Below are 13,172 nucleotides of genomic sequence, written 5' to 3'. Positions count from 1 at the left end.
TTCTAGAAATACTACTATAAAATAGGTGATGGAGCTTTTGTCTAATGGCAAGAACGCAACGCATAATATGTAGACTAGACACGCATGACATATTCAAATTCGTCGTAGACAAAAAACATGTACATTCAGTGGAGGTGGATAAGCGAACGCATTACGCATCATGTTTACAATAACCCTCAAATGTTTATCTATTATAACAAAAATTAAAAAAAAAACGGTTTAACACTAGCCAGCCCCTTAAACTTGCAAATGTTTATCTATTATAACAAAAACACAAAAAAGATTTAACACTAGCTAGCCCCTTCAAGGATATTTCATTTAGACACTCGAACTAAGATTTATTCAATTGAACACCTCAACTCCTAATAAAGTGTCTCAATTAGACACTCTCCGTCCAAATTTTAAAGAAAAAAAAATTGTGCATTTTCATTTGTTTATTAAGTAGTTAATAAAATATGTTGCCTCCTTTAATTATAGGCATCAACCTCAAATAGTCAATGTTTGGGATTTCATGGCTTATTGAGGCAAATGCATATAATTAAAGGAGATGACATATTTTATATAATTAACTTAACTACCTAATAAACGAATGAAACACACGCAAATTAAAATTTTCAACTGAAAGTGTTTAATTGAAACACTTTATTATAAATTGAAACAGAACTTAGTTTGAATGTCTAAACGAAATATCCTTACAAGTTAAGGGCTACTTATGTATTAAGCCTAAAAAAGAAATACAATAAGATAATTATATTAGATTTAACCACTACCTAAATCGGTTAACTTTTATCGGCTGTTCTAAGAAGATGAAAGCCTCACAACTTTAGTTTGTGACGTTGTTCTTCTCAATTTAAATGAAATGTTCTTGCTTTTGTTGACTTCCACAAATTAGACCCCGAAAAGAACTTATCAACACTTGCTGTTTACATGTGTCTTTATATGAACTGTTACCATTACTCAGAGCTTTAATACACATTCTCAACTTTTTCACCACTAATCCTCGTAAATTAAGTTGATTTGATGTAAAAATCGTATGTAAGAAAAAATTCCGTAAAACCCCACTCATGTTTGCGAGGGAGGATCTTTGGGTTGGTATATTATTCCATCTAAATAGAAGAGCTTACAGTACACAGTAAACGACATAAGGTAAACATTACAAGGAACATTTTTTGAACAACAGCAAGAGAGGCTTGTGGGGGGAGGGGGATGCAGTGCACAAGCATTTTAGGGAAGAAACGCAAAAGCGAATTTAAAAACAAATCAATCTGCTTGAATAACACAGCTAAGATGTTGTAAGTTCAAACCCCAAAAAAGTACACTAACAACAACAAATACAATGAGCTTAGCAGATCAAATAGTAAAGTATGGCAGCAACTTTACATGACAAAAACAGAGTCTTCATTAGTGTCACAGCATCTTGAATGTCAAATCCTACAAAAGAATTAGTAACAATATACGACTCCAAGCTCAATAGGATGCATTTTACATTGTACCTTTTCCCTTTTGTTTCTTCGTGTGAGAGCGTAATCCAAGACTACCAAAGAGGGATTAGAAGAGAGATTAGTACTACTCCCACCTGCCAATTTTTAGCTTCTCTAGCCTGACATCATGACATTATCAATTGACTGAAGTGCTTGATTGGCATAGAAGCGAACATCGACATCAGGGTCTTCAGCTAGCTCTACTAAACTGGGGCGAATGGTTTTCTCCACCACCTGGACAATTGAAATTAACTCGACAGTTATAGGATAACTATCTGAGAAGCTGTTTTATAAGCAACCAAGAAACAAGAAATGAGTAGAGGGTTCTTACCGACTGGTCAACAATAGGTATAAGGGATTGCAACACCTTTGCCACATTAAATTTAATGTTAGGCACTCTGGAATAAGATAAAACTTTCAATTAGTTCAAGGACTTGAGGTACAAAACCATTTAAACACTGGGAAAGGAAAATCACCTATCCTTTGTTGCAGTAATAACCACAGGCAGCAACTTAGAACAAGTTATCTCAGAGCCCATTACAGGTGCAAGCAATGAAATTGCTCTAAGAATAGTCATTCGATACAAATAATGTGGACTGGTAGTCATATCCAAGACCTGCAAACAAGACAATTTTTAACTGAGAAAACAGAACGTAGTTGATATAAATAATGGCAAAAGCTGGAGCCTAGAAACTCTGAGGTGCCATCGGTTTAATCATCTTCATGTAGTAACAGAAGATATATCCCCCATTACTCCCTGAACTAATTTTGTTTGTAAAAAGGATATCATGCAAGAGAATTAGCTGTTCCAATTTGCACACGTCAAGCAAACCTGAGGAATTATATGCTGCATTGCCCACTCTGGACCAAATTCTTCTGCAAGACGCTTTAAGTTATTAGCAGCAGCATCTCTAATTGAATAAACCTGCATCACAGAATCAGCAATGAAGAGATCAGAGGCAGAGATCTTGTTCCATCAACTGATTTTTTTTAATAATATAAGGTAAAATATTTTGTCCCATCAATTGATTGAAAAAGTAAATGCCTTTTCACATTCATCAATGGATAAAAGAAAAACATAAGTTAATTATCACGCAAGAGTTGGTGGCAATTCTGCTCGGGGAAATGCCCCGACTCATTGCCACTTGCAAAGTTGCAATAGACGGCTGAGAAAGACAAAAATAACCACCACATGGACAATTTTATCGCCAAAGTTTCAATGAAGCTGCTCATGTACCAAGATTGAACTCTTATGCTTTTTCAGTTTATATGAATATCTAACAGCCGGTTTATTGAATACCAACCTTGTCCTGTAACCATTGCATACAAAGGGCACCAAGCTTATCATCAAAAAATCCTATGCCCAATTGACTTGCCAATAGAGGTATGTATTCTATTATTGCAAGACGGACTCGCCAATGCCTGTCCTCTGCCAGCTCAACAATAGCTGGCAACAGAGATTGGGACAATAAATCAATTCCTATCACCTGTAATACTTAGAGAAATAAAGAGTTAGAGAAGAACTGAACTAAACTAAACTAAATATAAATAATAATAAACAAAATAATTCAGAGTTGCAGAGTGCAAGGAACCAATGCAAAGTGCAGGCAGCTAAAGACAATGACTGAACAAAGAGATGCTTGATATCAAGTTTTACAAAAAAAGGAGCAGAAGTTTAAGAAAAAACTGAAATTAAATAAATCAGGAAAAAACAATATTCATAATCTTAAAATATCCTTGTAAAAGATGTAATCGTTTTTCACTCAAGTTTCCCACGCAAGAATTGCTTGGAACAACAAACCTAGAGCAAGTGGAGAAAATGATGCTAAAGCACATCTCATCTACAACTCCAACATAATTGAATCCTAACAAGCCAGGTCTACAGCTCTTATCTATACCAAAGCCAAAGTTGCACCTAAACATCTATATTCCAGAACTCAAAGGAGATAATAAATCATAGGGAAAGAAAACAATGGCTAACCAAATAAGAGTTCAGGCTGTTAAAGAGTTTTGATTGCCTTCTTTATTTTAGGGCTCATGCATCACTAAAATACACATCACAACATATGGCATACCAATTTCCAAAATCAAGCAGCAAACCGTTCACTAGTCTCATAATTAATTGCAGACCATAGGGAAAATGTGTGAATCATCAACCAACCTGATTGACTTGATCAAGCTTGCTAATGATATTCAGGCGCACGTCGGGAAACTCGTCCTTCAGAAGGGAAAGAAATATTGGAAGAAGATGTTCAATGGTTGCATCCTGCATCAAATGCACAAAGAGCAGTCAAATTTAATTTCATAGGTAATCTTTAATGCTTCAATCAAAGACACATGTAAATTTCATGATATGAAAAGCTTCCTTATACTAGCTTATATTCAGCAACTTTGAGCTATTGAACTTTTCTCACTCCCTAAAACCACTCCTCAGATAATTAAAGCAAAATCGACTGCTGCTGCTTCTTGTGCCAAAAGAACACAATTGCTATTAGGTAAGACATTACAAACCGTCAAATTAGTTCGGGTAGTAACATGATTCCCAAATGCATCATAAAATTTAAAAAGTGAAGATAGCCACTATTTCGCAAATAAAAGATTCAAGCTGACTAGGAAAAAGGACCACACTTGAGATATCATATGTTATTCCGCAACGACATAATGCTAAAATGATAAGATACAACTAACTTAGGAGCCGTTTGGACATGATTTGAAACCATGAGATGAAACCCATGATTTGAAACCATATTTGGACATGCAATTTGGATTTCTTAAGTTGTATTTTTTTTATAGACATAAAAACCCCACAAGTTGTGAAAACTATCAAAATATTCTCAATTCTTATACAATCTTACAAATGAGCAAGTCATAATTCATAACAAAATTAATACGCTAGTAGAAGGCCTTTCTAAAAAATACAACATCAATTGATCAAACTTTAGTTCAATAAAAAAGAAAATTTAACATGAATAGTAATGTAACTACTCTTTAATATAACCCTCCCACATGGTAGACATAAATAAAGGTTGGTAAATGGTTGGTGGGAGTAATTGTTAAAAATATCTACCAACTTATGGGTGCTTTTTTTTACAAAATATAAACTTATGGGTCAAGTTTTATATTTATTTTTTTTAAATTGGTCACTGTGGGTCAAGTTTTACATTTAAAAATTCTGAAACCATGGGTTGAAACCCCAAATCATGCCTTTTTGGATGATTTGGGATTTCAAACCATGGTTTGAAACCATGATATGAAATGCATGTCCAAACGCTGATTTCATCTCATGGTTTCAAACCATGGTTTCAAATCGCATGTCCAAACGCCTACTTAGACTATGGGCAAATAGAGCCAGATCGCCCTTGGGTGTCTGGATATATAGAATAGAATTCAACCATTGCAATGTATCCTATCCGAAAAATATAAATTTCTTCCCACCAGTAACTTTGATTAACTTTAACTGTAGTTGTTCAAGAGATACTGAACAAATACCAGTGCAGATGACATAAAAAAAAAAAATTAAAAAAAATCCTCTGAGCTCTGTTGTCAGAGGAATATATTTATCATTCTTGTATACCTGAAAATCTCCATTTCGATCATCACATATTCTGTATATATCTTCATCTATCATACCACCTTAAAACTGAATCTAGATACCTGAATTGGCTTCAATTAGCACCACAATCCCATCTAATCTCACTATAATTTCATTTTTTTATGGAAGCTAAAGTTATAATGCGTATATTTATCTTCTACTTATCCTAAAATTCTTAATCTCTAAAGCATTTCTTCATAGTTAGGTTGACTCCCTCGCTAGTTTTATCAGTTAACACAATATCATCTGCACCTAGAATGCATCATGAAACCAAATCTTGTGCACTATTCATTGCATCATTCATCATTAGGATAAACAAGTATGGGGCTTATGGGCCAAGGCAGACTGGCAAGTTTGTATATATAAATCCACTCAGTGGACATTGAAGCACTAAATGTTTTATTACTATTTCATTAACAAGTTTAAAAATGTAAATGGTTTCTCCAAAAATTGAGGATCATTAACTGATTGACAAACCACAGTTTGTGCACACTTCAAGAACTAAATGCGAAGTTATTCCCCGTAGCATTTGTATATGACATATCGCAGTATTCCAGACCTTTCCCACAATGCATCTACCATCTATACCGTAATAAACGCATGATCAATATTTTCCTCATCTAGAAGCTAATGCACCTCACCTTTCCCAAAACAGGAGCCATCCCCATTATAACAGAAGCCAAAGCAGATCTGACATGCTGTGAAGAGTCTGATGATAATTCCTATAACATTTATCAAACTCAAAAACATGTTAGAGCATAAATAGGGACCCAAAATGAAAAATGAAGCTCCTGAACAGGAAATCTGTCGGGCATATACCTTCACACAGGGAAGAATATGCTGAATAGCTAGCTCGGGACTAAGGATCCGACAGAATTTGGTGACTTTCCCTGCAGCAGCTATGCGAACTTCAGCTTCATTATCCCGAAGCAAACGGACATAGGCAGGCACCAAATCCGTCCTAAATCATGGTCAGACACAATCAGACATCTGACAGAAAAGATTTCTAATTTTCCATAATAAAAGGTTTGGTGGAAGAGAGCATGATTCATTAACAGATAACACAGATAAGTATGAACAGCATATTTCCACTGATTAAAGACCTATGATTCAACAGTCCAGTCATGTGATGAATAGAACTTCAGAGACTAGAGTATATTGCGTGTTTTAAAAATTAATTTCAGAAATATCCTTGGACCAAACCAAAATGCATACATTCCTAAACTACCACTAATTTATATCAGTGTTGTCAAAGGTGCGCTTAAAGGGCGCTTAAGCCCTGAAGCGAGGCTCAAAACATGTTGAGCACTTCGCCGCGCTTTATGTGCGCTTCAGTGTCATCATCAAGGCCTTAAGACATACTTTTCCTTGCCAATGAGCCTCTCTTGAAAAGATGACACTAGATAATTGATATTTCCCTTTATCGCAATGTTTTTACATTTCTTTGTCCATATATCTGTTATTCATGCTTATTATTATTAGTCTTGGACTAAACATATATATATTTGTATTTTTGCTTCATTGCGCCTTTTTTCATTAAAGCTCACACTATATTTGCGCTTTGCGCTTAAAGCCCCAGCTGACCTCAGAGCTTTTTTGCGCTTTTTGCTTTTGATAACACTGATTTATATCATGGAACTCTCAGTCAATTGCCCTTCCCATTATTCATCAACAAAATGCTATCAAAGAGGCCAGCAATAAAGTCCTTGAAAGGAGTCTTCAGGACAAGACCGTTCTTGTTAGACCCACTTGAACAACAAAACCCGGCAAGCAGTTTGTACCTCAAGTACTACTTTTTTCTTTTTCTTTTTGTGGGGGGGGGGTCGACATTCTCCGAAATACAGAACTTGTCAACCAAGTTAGAAACCAAAGTTGAGTTATGACAACAAGGCTCTAAATGTGACTCATAATGCAATGGAAGCAGCTTAAGATGTGTCAGCAATAGCACATCAATCCATTCCACCGAATCCACTTCAGAGAAGAACAATTAGGTCAACAAATTATGCATAACGCTATAATGAACGTACACAGTATTTGTCAATCCAAGTATCTGGAAGGTTCAATATATGTAAAGCTATGAATTACACTGTCAACAATAAAATTTCCCAATTTAAATATAAAAATTTTAACTAAAAACAACCAAAAATGATAAAAATTACTGTACAATAGAAGTATCTCTACAAAGGTTGAGAAAATACCTAGTGGGCTCAGGCCCTACAGCTTCACATAGTTCGTACAATTGGTTAGCAACCATATACCGGACACGCCAAGACTTGTCCTGGTAATTAGAGGAAAAAAAGCGCACAAGTATGAAAGCCTGTTATGATTAGCTTAGTTTAGGTGCTTTTAAGCCAAAATAGCTTTGAAGCACTTTGTAGTGTTTGGGTAAAATAAAAAAATGCTTTTAAGCACTTGTTTTTAAGCTAAAATGACAAAAATAAGCCAAAAGCAAAAAGCTAGAATTTCTACCAAAAGCAAAAAGCTAGACTTTCTAACTTATGGCTTTTGGCTTATAAGTCAAAAGCCATAAGCCCATCCAAACGGGCTCTAGGTAACTTCTTCGAGACAGAGAGGATAATAGTAGTACTTAATATTTTCAGAAGAATTTAATAGTACAAGCCTACTGTAAGTTTTTTTATCCAGGCTAAACCAATATAATGGATCACTGCAAAGGTTTAATCCTTTAGTTTTAGCACTTTTTACCAAAATTTTACTCCTATAACTACTGTAATTTCCGCCAGCAAGTATAGGCAAGTACACCAGTGCACCAAGAGCTTTCCAAAATTATATCTTGTCAAGTGTTGCTGTGTTAAAGACTTATTAGTACATTTTCGTACTGCAAACCAAGTGAAAATGTCTAAGGACTGTAATGATGATCCATCATATCACATATATCCTGTAAAGCTTATTTTGGAATAGCTTCACTTTAACTTGACAAAGTGTCTTTCCAACCACCAAGATTTAGCAATAAAGGCTTCACCTAAACATGCCTACTCAAGCCAGTCGTCCATGTTTCTTTCTAATTCCCCTACTCTGCTAGTTTGTGAAAAACAATAAGCAATACTCTAAAATAAAGGTATCATCCCCATCATAATTTAGACAGGCTCACCTACTCTAACCGTATGCTGCTATCTAAAAGCTTCAAATGAGAGAGCAGCTAGGATTTGGATACGGGGTTCTTTTCCATATCACATACATTGGAGACAATCAGAGAACTTCTCTGTGTGGGACACTCTAGATAAAGGGAACACCTAATGTGCATAAATAAGTAGAAATACAACAAGAGATGACAACTATATTGTTTTAGACGAAAGATGATAACTATTTAAAAAAACTAATTATTCACTCAAGCATCAAAAAGAAGCTGTAACATGAAAGAAACGTAAAAAGAAATATATATAAATGAACACAAGAATCTAAAACTATATGCAAGATTTCAAGGATCTGTATGAGCCAGGATGCCATGACTCAAACACAATCTAAAGAGTACCTGAGAGAAGTTGACAATGACAGGCAGGATATGTGCCACACAATCCTGGGGCTCTAGCAGCTTACCAAGTGCAGCACAGCCCTCAACCGCTAATAAACGCACAGAATCCTGATCTGAAATTAAAAGACATAAGATAAGCCAACAAACTTTCTTTTGTTGAGAAAAAGACACTAGGTAAGCCAACAGACAATTCATTCCACACTAAAACATAACGATTTTATTGCCATGAGCAATCGGCTATATTAAGTAACACTGACTCAGAAGGCAACAACTCTATGAGGTAAAACTAATTTAGAAATCATTACAAGGGAGAAGTTTAGATTGACTCTCTCTAGTCGGAAGTTGCAAAATATAAGTGAAAATATTACCATCCTGTGTAAGATCATCAAATATTGACATGATATCACTCTTGAGGTAAGCAGATTCAACTGTAGCAGCAAACTTCCCTAAGTTTGTAGCAGCCGACCTTCGCACCATAGGCATGTCGTCTTGACATAATTGGCTGTAAATAGTCCGAAGTTCTGCCTTCAACATCTCTGGGGCACTTGAGTATGCAATATGAAAGAGTCCACAAGCAGAAACTCTCGCTGTGAACCACTCACCAGCTGCCAGCCTCTAGTGATTGGAAAGAATAGAAAGACATATAAATTACAAAATTAATAAACATTTCGACAAATCACGAACCATGATGCTAAGTAAAAGATAAATATATATGAGTGATGTTGGGAGTTCCGCACATTAGAATTATATTAGGGATTGCAAGTGAGTAAAAGGTCTTTATATGTTTGTGCAACGAGAAAATGACGAATATGGTCCCTTATGTTCTAAGATAGTTCATTATAGTCCCTTAAGTATACATTTAACAGTTTTGGTCCTTTAAGATAGCCAAAAGTTCACATTTTTAGTCTCCGTCAAATATTTGCCGAACTTTGTTTGTTATAAACACCAAGAAAGTGCCATCAAATCGTAATCTATGCAACACAAACACTACACTAGACACTAAAAAGATATAAAAAAGATTGCAGAAACTACACCTCAAAAAGCTGCATCAGACTCTAGAAAAAAATAAATAGCAAAAACGATGGAAATTGTACCTCTAAATGAGAGTTCCCGCTAATTTCCTTTTTTTTTTTCTCATAGTTCCATCAAATTTGACAAATAAAATTCTGTAAATATTTGACAAAGACTTAAAGTTTTGACTTTTGGCAAACTTAAAGAACCAAAACTATTCAGTGCATACTTAAGGGACTATTTTGAACCTACCTTCAAACATAAGGGACCATTTTTGTCAATTTCTCTTTATGCGACTACCATTAGTAACTTGAAAAGTACATTTCTTCATGATGAATAATAAGGAATGACCAACAGTAATAGAGCCAAACCTTCACAAGAGGGACGAACCAATCAACCAAATCACTCTCCCTCATCTGGGACCCAATTCTACACAACGACTCCACAGCTTTATCCCTCACACAAGTCTCCTCAACAGTACAAAGGGTCTCTAAAGGTGGGAGAAGAACGTGAGCATGTTCCACGCCTCCAACATAAGGAATAAATACACCGAGCTCTTCCGCCATTGCCAACAACACCTCATCGTCATCGTCATTGTTTTCACTCAAAAATGGAATCAACTCCTTCCTAGTTCTTTCCTCACCAAGCGCACGTGCAATAGTCGATAACCTCCTAATAGAATTCAACCGCAATTGGATATCGTCATTTTTAAGTTCATCTATTAACACGGCTATCGGGTACAATGGCTCATCTACCATTGCCATCCTCTCAAAGATTTAGTTACAGCTGCAAATACCAAAACTTACAATTAACAAACACGTTCAAAAATGTAAATTAAAAGGGTCCGTTCCCAAATATGCCTTATACTAATATACTACCTTCCGTATTGAAAAATACTCTCTCTGTCCCAATTTATGTGACACAGTTCGAATTTCGAGAATCAAATTTTAAATTTTGACCGCAAATTTGGATATGGAATCTTTAACTCTTTTTTTTTTTTTTTTTTCAAATAAAATTTACATATTCGGAAACTACGTAAAAAATACTATAAGTCATTAATAATTAGCAATTCAAAATATGTAAAATACATATAAATGAAACAAAAACTTATTTAAACTTCGAAATCCGAGAGGTGCCACATAAATTAAAAACAAATTTATAAAAACACCCAGATCCAAAACAAATAACATATAAAACGCATTAAAAAAAAAAAAAGAAATTAACATAATTTAAATGTTAGAAGAATTGAGCGTTCAAATAAACAAATCTGAGATCTGAAGAAAATACCAAGCGAATTCAAATAAATAATAATATACAACAAAAACAAATACCACATAGGAAATCAAATATTAAAGCTAACAATAACTGAAATTAATAAAGAGGTGAACAGCTGGTTGCAAATTAAATCAATTAAACTTATTTTTTAATCAATTGGAAAAGAAATATATCGATATGATGAAGAAATGTAGGGAGAGTTTACCGGTGGAAATGTTGGTAGCCGGTTAGCGGTCACCTGAGATTCGAGCTTTGGATTTGGTCGAAATCGAGAGAGGGAAAGTTAGAGAGAGAGAGAGATGGGGAAAGGGAGATATTTGGCTACTGATGAAATGAGAATGTAATGTTTGGATGGGTCGCTTTTTGAATTTGGCCCAGTAAGATAAAAACCAACAAGGCTTGCTATGCAAACAAATAGACAAGGAAGAAATTGAGACAATGTGCACGATTGTCCTTCTTTGGGGGCAGACTATTTGTTAAGGCTTAAGACAACGTCTGTGGCAGACTTTAATTATACCTTAAAACAAACTCTACCGCATGAGGTAGATTTTTGTAAAGACTTGTCTTGCAATTTTTTTTTTTTTTTTTACTGAATGGGTGTTCGAACTCAGAACCTCGGGATATTTTCGGCCATCTTTTTAAACGAGGGGAAAAAAGTAAAGACCGGCAATTTGAGGGCTAAAAATTAAAGACCTGTGCCTTTGAAGGGAAATCCGGGCAAAAAATTGAAGAAATTGCACAGTTTTCCTTCAAATGGGCTGGTCTTTAATTTTTCCCTTCAAATGGATTTGGTCTCTAATTTTTTCCCTTTGGCAATCGAACTTATGCCTCTTTAAGGGCAAACGTCATACTAGGCATTACTTGTAAGATATTTTGATGCAAAACTATAAACTTATACCCCACGAAAAATTTATTTATTATGAAGGGCAAAAGTTAAAGACCAGCACAAAAGATGAGCAGAAGTTCCAATGACCCCTTTTAAAATGAAACAAACGGAATCTTTATGCAACAGTCGGTTGGATTCATCATTTACTTTTTCTAGCCGGTATACATAAATTATACACTGAATATATAGAGTTGTGCATATTTATACATTTATTATACATCCACAACTTTTTTGGTATAAACGGTTGGGTGGCCGACTATTTAGATTAATTCTTTAACAAACAAACAAAAAAAAAGTAATGACTTCCTCATGGACTTTTAAAATTTTGATAGGTATGGTTTGGAAACATGGTTGAACTCCAACTACCATTTTGTGAGAAGTTTTGCAACCTAAATTACTTTCACGTTTAAATTTCTCAAGCATGATTTTTCATATTTGGCTAAAGCGTTAAATAAATAATTCTTGGTTCAACATAATATCTAACGTGTGTAACTCGCATTATTTTCTTTGAGATAATTTGAGATAACTTATTCTGCTATGTTGATATACAGACCCCATAATTAGTCCAGGAAATATTCGAAGACCTTATAAGTGCAATAGGTCGAGCATTGACTATTTAGAGGTCGTTAGCTACTCATTCGGAGGTCCCAAATCAAATTATTGTAACGCCAAGCAAATAGAAGTTCGAAACACTATTCGCAAAAAGATAAGATTTGAAAAGAGCAACTCGAGGAAATGAATGATAGTGACCAATTGGACATTCAATTGCAATCTAGAACCCCAAGAAATATATATAAAAAAAAAAAAAAAAAAAAAAAAAAAAAAAAACTATCCAAGAACGCATCACCTCGCCAAGAGATAGAAACGAGGGACGATACACCACATTGATCATAATTAAAAGGAATATCGAATTGATTGAGGTTCAATTTCAAGTCATATATTGGTGAACATGATCGTTCACCCTTAGTAAATAGAATGGTCAAGCGAAGAAGCATATTGAAACTGCCGATTTCTGAACGTATTAACTTTGAGAGTAAATTGATAGCTGGATCAAATTTGCTCCAAATTAATATTGACCTCAGCTCACTTAGAACAAAAATCAACTTTTGTCATAAAAGAATTCTGCATCAATTTGTTAACGTTATAGATTTGAATTGGATTAATTGTCTTATATCTACTGAAGAAGGTGTAAGCAAATTCGACACCATCAGTTCAATTTAACTAACTTGTCAACTTTTATGCCACAAGTTCCACGAATTTTGTATATGTAGTTGTCTTTAATTATTTCTTTACATGACCTTGTATGGTATTATCGCTTTTGCATAAAAAATGTTCAAAAATTAAACGACCTCCTTAAGTCATTACCGAATAAACAAATCATAAACTGAAATTGATAAAGTTGCACAATTTGATGACATTTTTTGCCTCGTGTATATC

General features: G+C 34.7%; 1 protein-coding gene across 1 annotated transcript; it reads right to left on the bottom strand.

Moving 5' to 3' along the window:
* Positions 1 to 1,248: 1,248 nt before the first annotated feature.
* Positions 1,249 to 11,224, bottom strand: LOC132067692 (serine/threonine-protein phosphatase 2A 65 kDa regulatory subunit A beta isoform). Its single transcript, XM_059460994.1, has 13 exons — positions 11,055 to 11,224; positions 9,946 to 10,360; positions 8,932 to 9,178; positions 8,564 to 8,676; positions 7,272 to 7,351; positions 5,893 to 6,034; positions 5,715 to 5,795; positions 3,643 to 3,747; positions 2,786 to 2,968; positions 2,314 to 2,406; positions 1,958 to 2,097; positions 1,813 to 1,879; positions 1,249 to 1,715 (listed from the first exon to the last, which is right to left on the bottom strand). Exons 2-13 carry the CDS (start codon positions 10,336 to 10,338, stop codon positions 1,596 to 1,598), a joined length of 1,764 nt encoding a protein of 587 aa, XP_059316977.1. The 5' UTR covers positions 10,339 to 10,360; positions 11,055 to 11,224; the 3' UTR covers positions 1,249 to 1,595.
* Between the last annotated feature and the right edge of the window lie 1,948 nt (positions 11,225 to 13,172).

Source organism: Lycium ferocissimum, chromosome 8, assembly GCF_029784015.1.
Source record: "Lycium ferocissimum isolate CSIRO_LF1 chromosome 8, AGI_CSIRO_Lferr_CH_V1, whole genome shotgun sequence".
Classification (NCBI taxonomy): domain Eukaryota; kingdom Viridiplantae; phylum Streptophyta; class Magnoliopsida; order Solanales; family Solanaceae; genus Lycium; species Lycium ferocissimum.
Note: the sequence above shows the minus strand (reverse complement) of the source record. Positions and strands in the feature narration are given on the sequence as shown.

What these genes read in the sequence shown, in the direction of transcription:
- LOC132067692 (XM_059460994.1), bottom strand. Translation starts at nt 10,338, where the DNA reads ATGGCAATGGTAGATGAGCCATTGTACCCGATAGCCGTGTTAATAGAT. An exon ending in TCATTGTCAACTTCTCTCAG is followed by an intron (nt 7,352 to 8,563) that starts GTACTCTTTAGA and finishes TCTAATTACCAG; the next exon opens with GACAAGTCTTGGCGTGTCCG. An exon ending in ATTACTGCAACAAAGGATAG is followed by an intron (nt 1,880 to 1,957) that starts GTGATTTTCCTT and finishes ATCTTATTCCAG; the next exon opens with AGTGCCTAACATTAAATTTA.